The sequence below is a fragment of the Salvelinus namaycush genome, chromosome 6 (genome assembly GCF_016432855.1).
Source record: "Salvelinus namaycush isolate Seneca chromosome 6, SaNama_1.0, whole genome shotgun sequence".
NCBI lineage: Eukaryota > Metazoa > Chordata > Actinopteri > Salmoniformes > Salmonidae > Salvelinus > Salvelinus namaycush.
Genome location: NC_052312.1, coordinates 24,623,867 through 24,640,039, shown reverse-complemented (window position 1 = coordinate 24,640,039; position 16,173 = coordinate 24,623,867). Strand labels below are relative to the sequence as shown.

The 16,173-nt window shown below is 42.6% G+C and overlaps 2 protein-coding genes across 4 annotated transcripts; one reads left to right on the top strand and one right to left on the bottom strand.

Annotated features, from left to right (window-relative positions):
• Positions 1-2,473: 2,473 nt before the first annotated feature.
• On the bottom strand, positions 2,474-7,836 carry LOC120049817 (ras-related protein Rab-38-like). The gene is made up of 4 exons (XM_038996261.1): positions 6,770-7,836; positions 4,442-4,572; positions 3,963-4,112; positions 2,474-3,520 (listed from the first exon to the last, which is right to left on the bottom strand). Exons 1-4 carry the CDS (start codon positions 6,960-6,962, stop codon positions 3,308-3,310), a joined length of 687 nt encoding a protein of 228 aa, XP_038852189.1. The 5' UTR covers positions 6,963-7,836; the 3' UTR covers positions 2,474-3,307.
• LOC120049818 (ras-related protein Rab-39B-like) lies at positions 7,634-15,881 on the top strand. 3 transcript variants are annotated; one of them, XM_038996263.1, is made up of 5 exons: positions 7,634-7,752; positions 10,165-10,398; positions 11,519-11,699; positions 11,881-12,006; positions 12,317-15,881. In XM_038996263.1, exons 2-5 carry the CDS (start codon positions 10,184-10,186, stop codon positions 12,434-12,436), a joined length of 642 nt encoding a protein of 213 aa, XP_038852191.1. In that variant the 5' UTR covers positions 7,634-7,752; positions 10,165-10,183; the 3' UTR covers positions 12,437-15,881. The 3 variants fall into 3 exon arrangements, with proteins under 3 accessions (XP_038852191.1, XP_038852192.1, XP_038852190.1); XM_038996264.1 differs by having other exon boundaries at positions 7,678-7,748; XM_038996262.1 differs by lacking the exon at positions 7,634-7,752 and adding an exon at positions 8,184-8,641.
• Positions 15,882-16,173: the final 292 nt, after the last annotated feature.

Genomic DNA, 16,173 nt, shown 5'->3' with positions numbered 1-16,173 from the left:
ATCATTTCTAGACAGCCATTTTCATGTCTTGCCACAGATTTTCAAGTCGATTTAAGTCAAAGCTGTAACATTCAATGTCGTCTTGGTAAGCAACTCCAGTGTATATTTGGCATTGTGTTTTAGGTTATTGTCCTGCTGAAAGGTGAATTTTTTCCCCCAGTGTCTGTTGGAAAACAGACTGAACCAGATTTTCCTCCAGGATTTTGCCTGTGCTTAGCTCTATTCCGTTTCTTTTCATCCTTAAAAACTCCCTAGTCCTTGCCGATGACAAGCATACCCATAACATGATGCAGCCACCACCATGCTTGAAAATATGAAAAGTGGTACTCAGTGATGTGTTGTGTTGGATTTGCCCCAAACATAATGCTTTTTTATGTATTCAGGACATAAAGTGATTTTTTTTTGCAGTTTTACTTTAGTGCCTTATCGCAAACAGGATGCATGTTTTGTCATTTTTTATTCTGTATAGGCTTCCATCTTTTCACTCTCTCATGTAGGTTAGTATTGTGGAGTAACTACAATGTTGTTGATCCATCTTCAGTTTTCTCTTATCACAGCCATTCAACTCTGTGACTGTTTTAAAGTCACCATTGGCACCATGGTGAAATCCCTGAGTGGTTTCCTTCCTCTCCAGCAACAGAGTTAGGAGAGACGCCTGTATCTTTTAGTGACTGGGTGTATTGATGCACCATCCAAAGTGTAATTAATAACTTCACCATGCTCAAAGGGATATTCAATATCTGCTTTCTTTATTTTTACCCATCTACCAATAGGTGCCCTTCTTTGCGAGGCATTGGAAAACCTTCCTGGTCTTTGTGGTTGAATCTGTGTTTGAAATTCACTGCTCGACTGAGGGACCTTACAGATAATTGTACGTGTGGGGTACAGAGATGAGGTATTCATAAAGAAATCACGTTAAACACTATTATTGCACACAGAGTGAGTCCATCAAACTTATTATGCGACTTGTTAAGCACATTTTTACTCCTGAACTTTTCAGGCTTGCCATAACAAAGGGGTTGAACACTTATTAACATAAGACATTTCAACTTTTCATTTTTATTAATTGTAAAAAAACAACTTTTTTTTTTATTCCACTTTGACATTATGGGGTGTTATCCAGTGACACAAAATCTAAATGTCATACATTTTAAATTCAGGCTGTAATACAACAAAATAAGGAAAAAGTCAAGGGGTGTGAATACTTTCTGAAGGCACGTGCTAACTAAGGTTGTCTCAAATGGCACCCCATTCCCTACATACTGCACTACTGAATAGGGCTGGGAATTGCCAGGGACCTCACAATATGATATTATCATGATACTTAGGTGCCGATAAGGTATGTATTGCGATTCTCACTATTCTATATGTATTGCGATTCGATACTGCGATTTCATTGCAATTTGATGTTTTAAACATATGTCTGCTGCAGAGATGCAAGAGAGAGCATACTAACATTTGTTTTGATCAGTCATGGAAGTAAAAGTGCTGAAAACACGTCTCACTATTTAAAAAGAAGATGGAGAAAAATCTATAGGATAAAAATACCGTAATTTTGGTGCAGCTGACTAACGTTAGCTAACGCTACCTCGTAAAAAAAAAAATAATAATAAAAAAAAAGTATCGATATAATATCGGCCAAAATAATATTGTGATATGTAACTGTATTAAAAAAAATCCCGACCACTACTACTGAATAGGGTGCAATTAGAGACACAGACTAACTTACACCTTTCAGCCTCCCGATTTCATTATCACAGACGAAAGGCGTCCGCATGCTAGGTTGGTTTGCTCCTAGCAGAACTCAGCTAGGCGAGTGCCTAACATACTCCCTTAAAATGATATTTCCTTCAAAATATTACTGTTTGACCCTCTTGAGACACCGTAACAACAACATACAGTAACACTTCCTCAAAATAGTAAAAATCTATTTAAGATAAATCAAGAAATCTGTCAAATGTTTACATTTTTGCTGAGGTCTTAGTCACCCAATTTGACAACTAACTAAAATATTTGGTGCAGTTTTTCTCAAGTGGAAAGATTTGCATGAAAACTAGTTGTTTGTCGTTGATTGACAACAAACACTTCATTGAGGAATCCCTACTGTTGACCAATCACAGACAAAGGGGGCGTAGACGCCGGAAAAAAAACTTCTGAACACTGCCGAACACCAAAACGAACAAAAACGCCACAAAATGTTGTCATAATATATACACTGAGTATACAAAACATTAAGAACACCTGCTCTTTCCATGACGTAGACTGACCAGGTGAATCCAAGTGAAAGCTATGATCCCTTATTGATGTCACTTGTAAATCCATTTCAATCAGTCTAGATGAAGGGGAGGAGACTGGTCCAAACTGTTTCGACTGGGAAGCATTCAGTAAGCTTTAGCATCATTCTCAAGCTGTTGGTAAAATGGGTGTGACCTGGCCATAGCTTGTTGAACATTAGTTACACTTTACAAAGCTGTGTAGAGGCAGAAATTTAATGTTGATGGTTATAACAGCAATCAAGCACCCAAGCTAACTGGCTAAAGTTGGCTAGCTACTTCCAGACTCATATGAGAGAACACCTCACTGGCCATTTTACTCGCCCTAGCAGAGCTGGTTAGGCTGTTTTCATGTTATGTAGAGCGTTGGTGACTGTAACTGTGCTCCTGGCAACAATTGAGTGACGTTTTTTTGCAGACGTTTATTGACACCGGTCTTATTCAACGGGGTGTTGAAAGTTCGCAAATTCATCAGTTGTTCTGCGCTCTGACACACTCAGACGAGAGTGCTCTGAAATCGGAGTAGTGGCCAGAGTGAATTTACGAAAGCAGCCTTCGTGTGATGAGTGCGTTGCAACAGCAACGCTATTGATAACATCACAGCAGTTTCCTTGCCGATGTGGATGCTTCTGTCCTCCACCGTGATGTGATTAGATCTCTCATGTCATCCAGGCTTAGCTCAGTTCACATTACCCTTTGTAGCAGTCCATCCATATCTAATGCATCATGCTACTATCGCTCTCTCTTTTACACACACTATATTTCCCATCCCCCGCTCTCTCTCTCTGTGTCTCTCTATCCCCCTGCTCCTTACCATCTCTCCCCCTCAGTCCCCTTCCATCCTAGCATAGAGAGTTCGTTGGAGTCAAAAGCCGCTGTCCTTCTCTCTCCCTCATCCCCCCTTCAGATATCGCCCATGTCCCTCTGGGCCGGCAGAGTTAACTTATTACACCCATCACAACTAGAAAGCTCGCTATCCTCTCTCCTACAACCCCCCCCCCCCCCCCCCCCCATCTCTCCCCGTCTCTCATCCCTCAAATATCCCCCATCTCCATTCGGCCAGGCAGAGGTCGCTTTTTACACCCATCGCACCCAGGCAGTCCAGCCATCCCTGTCCTATTGTAGTCAAAGCGTGGTAAGACCAGGACGCTAGGGTCTCCAGGATCTCCAGCTGGCGGCCTCTCCTCTTCTACAGCCATGATGCTCGCTACCAAACACATGATGGCCGCGTCGATGTTGGTGTTGTCCTGAGAGGGGGTGGGAGATGGGAGAGAGGGGGAAAGAATTGAACGGCAAAGAGAGAGAGATGTGTGTGTGTGAGAGAGAGAGACATAACATGAGAAAGAGAGGGGGTGAGGGACAGATAGAGAGAGCAAGAGAATGGGAAGGAGAAAATACAGTCTTTATATGCACAGACAAAATCCCTCACTCAGCTAGCAGTCAGTAGGTATAATGACGCTTTTTACATTCCAGAAAGCAACTCATACTAACTCATACAACTCTCTGCTAACACACACAACGTCTCTTAACATTTCCAAACACAAAGCTTGTATCCCCTGATATACACTACATACAGCAACAATAGAGACCCATCCCTCTCTATGCCGCGACCCCATGTCGTGACCCTTGACCTCTTACCACCCTACGAAACCATGGTCTTGCTCTCTCACACACACACACACACCTCACCTTGGCGGAGGTCTCGTACCCCCCTACAAAGCCGTGGTCTCTAGTGAAGTTCTCCAGTTTGGGCAGTTTGGAACAGAGACCCATACTCAGCTGGTCACATTTATTACCCAATAAGACGGCCGGAACTGGCCTCCCGTTACGCAGAGCAACCTGGGAGGGGTGTGGGGTGAGGGAGAGAAAGGGGGGGTTGGAGAGAAAAATGGGGGAGAAAGATGTAAGGGCAAGGAAATAGAGAAAATGGGAGTGAGGGGTGAGATGGATGAGAGGAGAGAGAGGAGAGAAGGATCTTAACAAATGTTTTTTTTAAAGTCTTTATGAAATGTAAACAACGGTGGAGATGTTTTATTTGAAGGAGGATAGTACTAGTTGAGCCACTCAGGGTACAGGCACTCACTACCACCTCACTGTATAGTACAACCTGCATGTATAATTCATTATGACTAGTTCTAAGCATGTTCAAATAATAATGTATCTCTTACCTTGGAGTCGAGGTCTCCCTTCCACTTGAGGACAGCCTGGAAGGTAGAGGCCCGCGTCATGTCAAAGATCACCAACGCTCCTACAGCCTCGCGGTAGTAAACCCGCGTCATGTTGCCATAGCGCTCCTGGCCTGAGGAAACACAACAACAACAATGATATAACAACAACAGCACCAGCAACAACATCTACAACTATACCATCTAAATCAACAACATAACAACAATGAATATTTCTCAATAAAGTGACTTAAGAAGCAAAGGGATACTCCAATGTGTTGAGAAATTTCAAGTGTGTGTGTGTGAGTGTGTGTGTATATCTATATGTGTGTGTATGTGTGCGTGTATGTGTTCAAGTGAGTGTTGACATATAAATGGCATTTCTCCTGGAAGTGAACCTCTCTCACATGACTGTAATATACCAGTGAATAACCATGAAACAGCTGAGAGAGAGAGCGAGAGAGAAACAGAGAGAAACAGAGGGACGGAGAGAGAGAGAGAGAGAGAGAGAGAGAGAGAGAGAGAGAGAGAGAGAGAGAGAGAGAGAGAACAGGGTCTTTCTATCAACAACACATAACGTACAGAATACAGTTTGAAATATCATTGGTTGTTACTGCCAATAGCCAGCATGCATTGTGTAAATACCATCACACTGGTTTTCCTGCTATGTTCTCCTACAATGTCTATCTCTGTCTTTCCACAGCCTACATGCATTGTCTAAATGAATAAGACTCAATGGATAGGGGTGAACCTGATCCTAGATCAGCAAGAGGCCAGTCTGAGGCCTTTAATTTAACTGTAAAAATGTATTACCTGTTAATGTGCCATGAACCCAACCAGTCATGATGTTTTCATCTGATTGTCAAACAAATCACTTCAAAAAGTAGGTTACCCTTCGCACGTTCATCCAAAATAATTCCAGCATCTGAACAGTGCACTGTGCACCCTTCAACTTTCCTTCAATTCGCAAGTGGCTGAAACTATCTCACCGGAGAAAGCATTCAAGTGAGCGAAACAGCGCCCCTCTGTCTTACTATATACTGTATGTAGCCCATGTATCTGATGCTGTGATGGCCAAACAGAGTATGACATGCCATTCTGTTTTTGGCCAGAAAGCATCAGATACATGGGCTACACATACATCTTGTTTCTTTCTTTTTCCTTTCTCTGCCCTGCGCTGAAAGCGCTTCATTGTTGCAGCTTAATTTCAATGAATGTCATGTTTGCAATCATATCTTGTGAAACAGTGCATGGGGACTGTCTCAGGGTGGAATAGTCCATTATTATGAACATAATGGGTGATTATTGACACTTGTTTATACTATTATGAGGAAAAACTTGTTATATTATATTATATTATATATATATTATATTATTATGAATTATTATTTGGCTGTAAGGATTAATTAACTTTTTTGGAGACCTTTTTGTCAACATTGTGGTTTCATTAACCTGGGCACAGTGGAGAGGCAAACCCCCCCTCCCCCTCCCCATTTCCTTTGCAACTTTGAAGATTCCCGCTGGGGGTGGGGGTGGGTGGCTGGTAGACATGGTGTGATGATGTCATTATCTACCGTTGAGATGATAAGGAGGAAAAGTCTGCTGACAGTTTAGAGATACAGCACCATGAGGACTCAGACACACCCATAGCGTTTGCTGGCGGAGAGTACTTCCTACCTCTGAACGTAATTCACGAACCGAGTGAGCACCGATTTGAACAACGTAATCTACGCGGAACGATTACGTTGTTCAAATCGGTGTGCATGTGCATTGACTGACGGGGTAAAGTCCACACACATACAGACGCGCGCATACACAGCCAGGCATGCACGTACACACCGACACTCACACTATTACACTGTTTTATAGGACAGTGTATGTCAGGACCTTACATCAGGTCATGTCTGTTATATGTGTCGATTATCAGGTCATGTGAAATATAGAGAGGCTCAAGAATAGGTCGGTTATGCTACTACTATTACAAATGTGTGTGTGTGTGTGTGTGTGTGTGTGTGTGTGTGTGTGTGTGTGTGAACTACCTATTGAATGGAACTACCTAAGTTCCATTCTCAAATAAAATAAAGGAGTTATAAAACGAAATGTAGCAGAGCTAATAGGCCTACTATAATAGGCCTACTCTAATATGCCTACTCTTATTCTATGCGTAATTAGTTTACCAACTGGCGATGTTCCACTATTACAGACACCATACCATGTGCGTGACATATTTTTGCCATATTTTAAACTTGTGTATCAAATCAAATATAACAGTTATAAAATTAAAAGGTAGGCGAACTGTCGAAGTAGATTACTCGTAATTAGTTTACCAACCTGCGATGTCCCACAGCTGCAGTCGCACGACCGTCTTGTGATCCCAATTGAGGAGTTTGAGGGCGAAGTCGACTCCGATGGTGGCTCTGTAATGTTGGGAGAATATCTGATGGACATAACGCTTTATTATGGACGTTTTCCCGACCCCCAGGTCACCGATGACTAGAACCTTCAGCAAGCGTTCCTGCTGCATGGTTGGGTTATGGCTTGATATATAAAAAAATATAGGCTACAACTTAGTTGTTCACATAGAATTTAATATTCTAATATTACAAAAGTCAGTGTCCTCTTTTTTCAGTTTTCTATTTCATATGGGTCCACTTTTCAGCAGCTCTCTTTTCCCGTTACCTGAAGTTGCCTGTATGTCAAAGGTGAATAGTTATCAAAATCTTAGTAGCAACAGAAAACAATATTCATGAATTGACGAAGACAGAAAATAAGAGGAACTTCTCTCTTTTTTATTCAAAATGTGTATGCACAAAAATATTCCGAAATGGTCTTCCTTTCTTGCAATTGTTCTATTCCATACACGTCCTTATATCAGAGTCCACTTCATGCAATGTATCCTTTTGGCGACCCTTCTCTCTTACCAAACGTTCATTATTTCTCCCTCGTTCTTTCTCCTACACAACCTTCATTCCATCCAGAACAAAAAAAATGAGAACTTCTAAAAAGACTAGTCAGCGCAAAGTCATCCACAAACTGTAAATTTTGGTCAAACAGTCTACGGTGTGTGTGCGCGCACATCTCGTCTGGAAGCCGTTGCCATTCATCTGCGCACGAAGCTTCTGCTTCTGCCCGTCAGCTGTTTGGAGATTAGGCAACCACGGCCCTTTAGTTTACTGATAAAGTTGTGTACATACAGTAAGTCAATAGTTCACTGTACTTTCTGTCCACCACTTTGCTGCTGGGGGAAAGGAAACGAACTACATGTCCAGCGTATTTGATACACTGTATCCGGATCAACGCACAAGCAGCTGTTGGTAACCAAACATACAGTATTATGTATCTTTACGCGCATACAATTTTGTCAATTTTACACGCACGATTATTAACCGTTTTATCAGTTATAGTCCAAAATATGTTTAATGTTTGGTACGCAGTATATAGGGTGTAAAACTTGAATATTTAGTGTCAGTGGTCCTATCTATATTTTTGCCTTTTAGCTTACTAATATTGATGGATAGGCTATAAAAGCCTATTGGTGAGAGGTTATTTCAATAACCTACTTAAAATGGTAGCCAATAGGTCAAATGAATTACATTTCATAAAACGACTTAAGAACAAGGACATTGATCTACATGTCATTGCTCTAATGGTTTTATTAACACAGTTTTGTGTCGCTGTGTTTTTTTCTAGATATGCGGATAAAGTGTTTGTGCGCGTCGATATTGATGTTTACGGTAGTAGAGGTGCTGATGCGGGCTGGGCGGTGGAATGAGTCAGGGTCTGTGATGGTGCTGCTCGCGCTGCCATTTCATCAGCAGCAACATTTATTTCGTTTAGCTTCCTTCAAAAACACAAAACGAGATAAGGAGAGGAGTGAAAACTAAACTAACCTTCAGAATTTAGCCATAGGTCTATCACATTTTACAGTTGTGTGATTTCAAAACAACAGTGTAGACCTAGGCTATCATTCACAAATGATAGCATTCTGGGGAGTAAAGCGTGCTGTGAATTTTTCTAGGGAGTCATTAATAGACCGTTTTAAAGACATCACAACGAAGACCCGTTGGTAGATTTCCGCAGGGCAATTGTAAACTGCTGTTCATGCGTTGCTGTGAGACGTTCTTTTGGGCGTTTGTTCTACGAAAGCTTCTCAATGCAACGGAACCTGCAGCAATCGGGTTCTGAGCCGCGCAACCAAACCACGTAAGATGAAACCATTTCGTTCTCTCTTGGGCAATAGGCCTTTCTAGCAAATGTGAACTATATAAGGCCTTCTTATTTGAGGATAATGATGCGAGAAATAAGAAAAGCGACACTACTTGGTTTTGGAAGCCTATTGTGAGAGCGACAGAAGTGATGTTGTCTAATGCACTTCTGCATCAAATAATCGTGGAGATTCTATTCTACTGTTCTCCATTCCATTTACCATTACTGACATATCAGGTGAAATGATGCATGTAAGACTAAAATAAGCAATGATCCTACCATAAGGCAAAATGGAGGGGTCTATTCATTGAATCTGGAATAAATAATTTGATATTTAATCCAAAAACACCTGATGTGAAATATCTAACCTACATCCCTCCATTACTTCTTTACAGTAACGGCTTCTGTACAATAGACTGTCCATGTAATTAAACATATTTGTGTTTATCTAAAAGCACCTGATGTGAAATATCCACGGTATACAATACAATAGACATTATGATGACCAGTAGTTGCCATAATAGGGTACAATCTAGCCTAGGCTACTGTCCATGTCAATGCTCCAGAGACCCTATCTGAAGCCTATATCCGGTCTCAGGCAACAGCTATGGGGGTGGATATTCCAGGTATTATTTAGGGGATCTGTTTGTCCACGGTTGTGTTTGCATACCAAGCTGACTGTGCGATACCCGGCCAGCCAGAGTGAGGTAGTGGCGGTGTGCCTAGATGTCACTGGAGGCAGTCTGATGACTGGATAACCAGGCCTGTACATAGAATGCAATACCATAATAAATCCGTGCATTGTAGGGTTTTAAGTAAGCATAGGTCTATAGAATATGGAATAGAATAGAACATAATAGATTATAGAATAGAGTATGTAAACTGACCTAAGTGCCACTGGCTACAAATAGAATGGAATAACTGAATTCTGCCTAAAGGGAAGTTCAATAGGGCTTTATTCATAGCCTAACGGCTAACAGGGTATCAAATAGTTGCCACAATCAAGTCACTTGAAAGTTGGCCAATATAGGCTAAAGCGGATTTCCAATAGTCACATGCTTGTAATTAAACATGTGGACTATAGTAGGCATTGTGACACCGCAGGAGGGCTTAGGCCTAGATCAAAGCCATAGTCAAATCCAGAAGAGAAGTGCCTTTTTACTTGTCACCAAAGGGAATTTAGACACAAAACAAGGGCACAAAGAGTAGCGGTGTTGTGCTCTATCCAAAGGCCTCGTTATCATTCAGGGGCTGCGCTCTGTTGGGAAGCCAAGCTACGGTGCTGTGGAGGAGGGAGGGCAGTAAACCAATTGAAATCTCCGTTATAGCTGCCCCTCTGTCTGCGAAGTCTCTCTCACAGGCTTGCACCAGGGCAACCCGAGGCTATCTAGCCTCTGAAAACACTGTTGTTATAGGTTAACTGACTCAGGCTTTTGCGCTGTGTGTGTGTCCCTGCATGTGTCTGTGTCTCATGGTGTGCCTGTGCGTGTGTTCCATCCGACGACAATTCCACGGAACAGAAGCTAGACAGTAGTCACCATGGAGGCGATATGGTTGTACCAGTTCAGACTCATCGTCATTGGGGACTCGACGGTGGGGAAATCGTGCCTGATCCGGCGGTTCACGGAGGGAAGGTTTGCCCAGGTGAGTGACCCGACGGTCGGCGTGGATTTCTTCTCTCGCCTGGTGGAGATCGAGCCGGGGAAACGCATCAAGCTACAGATCTGGGATACCGCGGGACAGGAGCGCTTCAGGTATGGGGGGGGGGGGGGGGGGGGGGGGCTCCACAAGAACTGCCACACAGATTATTATGCATAAACTGTGCTTTCGGTGTAATCCATCACGCTTGCTTGCTCTTGTTTATCAAGGATGCTTCTTGTCCAGCTGGCCAAACCATGAAATGTATGCATCATTTTTATTCAGAGCCCTCTATTAGGCTATCATTCATAATTGTTGATCAAAGTATATACAAGGATATCAAAGGATAGACCACAATTGCCATTTGCACCAAGGTCTAAACTGCCAGAAACTGTTTGTCATACCACTACTGATATTGTTGTTTGACTATTCAAAGGTGCCTTATTGAAACAGTGCATAAGGTACAAAGGTTAGTCTACATCAATATTGACACATTTTGCAACATCAGTGACACAGTTAGAATAGGCCTATAAATAGTTTAGTTTCTAAAAAGTGGAAAAACAAGTATGCAGGAGTCCCTTTTCATAGATAAACATTTATTTTACATATTGAAATAGTTAACAGCTTTTAAACACACATACACACACACACACACACACTTGCTTGGTCACACACCCTTGGTCAGCGTTCAATCATAATCCCTCATCATTCCCTGCTCTTTTGTCTGTGATTCATTTCAACTGGTTCTTTATTTCCTTTGAATATGTATTTTACCACTGTCCTCCTATCTTCATCCTCTCTTTCTATGTCTTCCTCTTCTTCCATTCTTTCATTGCACCTCCCTCCCTCATCACCCACACCTCGCATGTCTGTCATATCCCTCCTCTCACTTCTTTCCCCCTTCATGTTCTCCCTCCTTCCTTCTCTCACATTCTCTCCCTCTTTTCTGCCAAACTTTCTCTCTCCCTCACTACACACACTCTCCACCCCCTTTCTCACTTTCACATCTGTTGCTTGTTACTTTTGTCTCGCCTCCCAACACATATCTATTTTAATTTCTCCCTCCCTCCCTCCCAACAATATTCTAACACTGTATGTCTCCCCTCTCCTTCTAACACTCTCTCTCCTCTCATTCCTCTACATCTCTCCTTCTCTCCCTATTCCCTTTCTCATCTCCTAACATAAACACCCTCTCATCCCTTTCTCCTCCCATCCCTCTCTCCTCCCCTCTTCCAGGTCCATCACCAGAGCCTACTATCGTAACTCGGTGGGCGGGCTCCTCCTGTTTGACATCACAAACCGCCGTTCCTTCCAGAATGTTCATGATTGGCTAGAGGAGGCCCGGAGCCACGTCCAACCACACAGTATTGTGTTCCTATTGGTCGGCCACAAGTGTGACCTGGAACCTCAGCGCCAGGTAGCCTATCAGATTGCAGTAGTTTACGTGTATGTGTGGAGGGGGGTAGGTGGGATGTGTGTGTTTGATTGAGCATTGAAATAAATACATTTTCCCCCCTACCTTTACTAATGACATTATAAGTAATGCACAACACATTTCCATATAAACAGACAATACTATCGCATGTTTACCTCTCCAGGTAACTCGTCAGGAGGCTGAGAAACTCGCCGGCGCCTACGGGATGCGTTACGTAGAAACTTCGGCCCGCGACGCCATAAACGTGGAGCACGCCTTCACGGAGCTGACCAGGGACATCTTTCAGCTGGTGAGGAGCTCTAGGTTGAAGATACAAAGTTTGAGTCAAGAATTAAAATTGAGTCCTGTACAACCTTTGGCTAGCTTAGCAATGGCAACAGCTGGTCCCATGAATTTGTTTATCATCAAAATGTTCTGCATGTGAATAGTCTGGTCCCAGATCTGTTTGTGCTATCATGTCAACTCCTTGCCATGGCAAACATGACATTTGGCATGACAATGAGTGACAAGGAGTTGATATGATTGCACATACAGATCTGGGACCAGGCTAGCATGTGAACACAACATTGTCCCTTCTAACCTTGGTATCTTCACCCTAGGTGAGGGGCGGTGACATCACTATCCAGGAGGGCTGGGAGGGGGTGAAGAGCGGCTTCGTTCCCAACGTGGTCCACTCCTCCGAGGAGGTCACCAAGAGCGACCGACGCTGCCTCTGCTGATCTAGAGGGATCTACTAGATCCAACTAGATCCCTGACTCGAGTCTGTTTTCCCTTAGGTCCTCCTGAACTTGCACCCAGATCAATTTCAGCTATCTAGTCTAGCCATTTGCCTCTACTGATCTGCATCTGGATGGAGGGATCCTACCCACAACTAGATCCCTGCCTGGTTTTCATTTGATCCTCCTTGGTCCTCAAAGGTGTCCACTTTTCAGAGTGATCTGCTATCTGGATGGATGATGGATCCCTTCGCTACAAATACCTGGTTAATACCTGGTTTCCCTTTAGGTCAGGGATGGGCAACTTTGATGGGGGTGGGGGCCACAAAAAATCTGAACTCATCATGAGGGGCCGCAGTGGCTCACGGGTCTGTGTACCCACAAAACCACACACCTGTCTCTGATTTGTACAATCAATCTATTTGTGCAGTTAAACTACTTAACTCTTTTAACTAAATGCATTATACCAGTAGCTAGGGCCGTCCCTAGCCTTTTGGTGGCGTTAAGCGAGATTTGGTTGGCATCCCCCTACCTCACAGGTAAAACATTTTACTGGCCCCCGTCTTGACGGCGGAGAGAAAAAAGTTAATTTCCTGCAATTCTACACATTTTGCCATAGTGCGGAGGGAAAAGGTGTGCCATTTTATAACAAATTTCAAGCAATTCTACTCATTTTGCCACGAGGCAGAGAGAAGAATTTGCCGTTTTAAAGCTAATTTCCTGCAATTCTATCCATTTTGCCATGAAGTGGAGATACATTTTTGCAGTTTTAAAACTAATTTCCTGCAAATCTACACATTTTGCCATGACTTATGCCATGTTAATATGATATATGAGTGAGAGTGACTAACAAAATCAACTGGGCCCCCCTGGAGGTCAAGGCCCCTGGGCATGTGCCCTGCATGTCTGGTCGGTATTCGGCCATGATTGCTACAAGTAAAACATTTGATAAAATAATTGTTAGCTGACATAGCTAATTGAGTGACTGACTTAAGAGAAAACCTGCTGATGCACAACCACATTTCAAAACTGCACCTTGTGTATTCTACTATTCTAACTCCCAACAGTAAGTTGAGACCCTGACTGAGTTCCTAAAAAGAAAAACATGGCCCATCCATGCTTTAGGTAATTTTCTTGAACTGCACCCAGATCTATTTCAGCTCTCTAGTCACCTGCTACCCCGATCTCTTCTCTTCCACTATGCAATCCGATAACACAATTGATACGACCAGAAGGCATCACACGTCCCCTTAGGTTTGTTGGGTCAATATGGCCTTCTATCTGATTCAGTTGTTCAAAGGAGACTGAGGAGGGTCTCAGAGTCTCTTACTTTCCCCTTTTGGGAAATTAAGTCTGGTCCCAAACTCAAACTCTGTGGTTCTATACCTACTTCTCCCATCATCTAACACTCCAATCCTCACCCTTCTCCATTAACCAATGCCATATTGGACCTTATGGACACTTTGGAAAGGGACTGAATGTAAGGGAACGACTGTTTGACTCTCTATCTGACTGTACAAGTGGACAAAGGGACTCCAGGGTCGTATTCACTAGACACCAAGCGGAAGAAAATGCACTGAAATGGGGAGGGAGAAGAAGATAGCAAAATGTTTTGAAACAAAAAAAATTGTATGGTGTGCACTAATGAATACGACCCAGTAAAGGCGGACGATGAGATATTGGGCACACCTGAGGCCGACACTACCTGTACATTTTACCTGAACATTTAACTGTCCCCTTTGAGACTAGCCTATGAGTGATTCCAGAATCTAGCTGAGGAAACCATGGTAACAGTGGACAGACAGGAAGCTGGGAGAACGCACCCAAACAACACTACATTACCTATAATTCCACATCTGCAGGCATCTAAACTACACATATTAATGATACAGTACAACAAGTATGGCAACAGACATGTGCATTCAATATCTCAATATCAATCAGTCAAGAAATAAGGATATTCATTCCATAAATAATCACATTATCTTTCGATAACGTTATCATGAATGACCATACTGTTGTGTTGAAAGTCATACTTTAGTTGGGCGCACTGGATGTAACTGAGAAATGGTTTCTGGTTTGGTAACTGAGAAATGAAATGCTTTGGCACAATAGGTGGTGGAGGGACAAAACTTGCTGTTTTGAAACAAAAGATGTCCTACATATTATTTTCAGTTCAAAATGTTTTGTAGCCACTGTGTTCAAGGTCAATCTCTTTGTCATCAGCGCTACAAGCTACTTCCTGCTATCAGATAATCAGAATCCAAAACGTTGATTCTTTCTTCTCTACTCTGAGTAATAATAACTGCAAGGATGAACTGCTATCATCCGCTTGATCCAAAGAGAGTTTTGGTAGCACCATTTAATGTGAATGTAACATTGTAGGGAAAGGGGGAGTTGACAGTGTGCAAATGCACTTTCATCTAAAAGTTTATCGCTGACAAGGAGGACAGGATGGGAAATGTTCTCAATCATGTATTACAATAAAGGGGACATCTTGCAGGGCCTTGACAAGTGATATCCCATTGAGTGTGACTTTTCATTACTTTTTCGGCGTAGATCAAGAATGGGCATCTTTGGATTCCGTTGCGTCTTCCACTTGCTTGGACATTCTGGTTCTAGAATGGAATCTTGGACATCATGATAACTGACATGCTGATAACGGATCTCCTTCTGTAACTATGGTCAAGCCATAACCAGTGCTCATCATTGAACGACAGTGGCTTCACCAATCTCCACACACTTTAAATCTCCAATGCTTAGAGCTCCATTATACCAAATCAGAGGGTTTCAGGAGTTTGGATCAGTTGGTCCTCATCATCAAGTAAGATACTCTCTAGGTAGAAGTTTCCCCCAACCACAGATCTAGAATCAGATAACCTTAACCCAGAGCACTAACCTTTACCAGTAGGCTAATGACAAATATCCGGTCCTGTGTCAGTGGTTAGAGGAAGCGTCTATCTAGTCTGTAACAAACAACCAGAGCTCCTAGGCCATGTCAGAACATAGGAGTTTGCAGCAAGTGCTTAGCCAGGTAAAACCAGACTGAATGAAGTGAAACAACAGTGATACCAAGCTAACAGTTGCTCATCACAGAAAAATACGTTAATCAATGTACAGCACTACCAGGGTCGTATTCACTAGACACCAAAATGAAGAAAACAGACTGAAAACAGAGAGACTACCTGACTACCTAATAAAAACACATTTTCCGCTGCAAATTGTTTTGCTATGTTGTGCTCTACTGAATACGACCCAGGATGACTCTTCTTCATTCTACTACTCTACATCATCTTTGACAAAGTCTCTATCTCCAAGCTGTACAATGCCATGTAACTACAGTTCCTTCAATTCAACAATGGCTATGGGACTTTCTGTGCCACTACTCATCTATCAAAACAACTTGAAATGTACAAAAAATAATAATAAAATGTGACTGGTAAAACAACCCTGTTCTCCTCTGTGTCTACCGATGTAGCCTCTTGTTGTTTGGGTAAAACAATGTAGGCTAGTCTTGGGGAGAATCTCAATTGGTTTTGCTCGACTCTGTCCTCTCCTCGCCTGCTTTTGAAAAATGTCAGAGGTAATTGTGGAGCGGAGGCGAGGAAAGGAAACGTTGAAACAAATGCGCTTGTATGATATTAGACTCTCCTCCACTCGTCATGGACTCGTCATCAGGCAAATTACCTTTACAGGGGTGGAACCACAAAATAAATGTGTAAAGTGATACTAATTTAGCT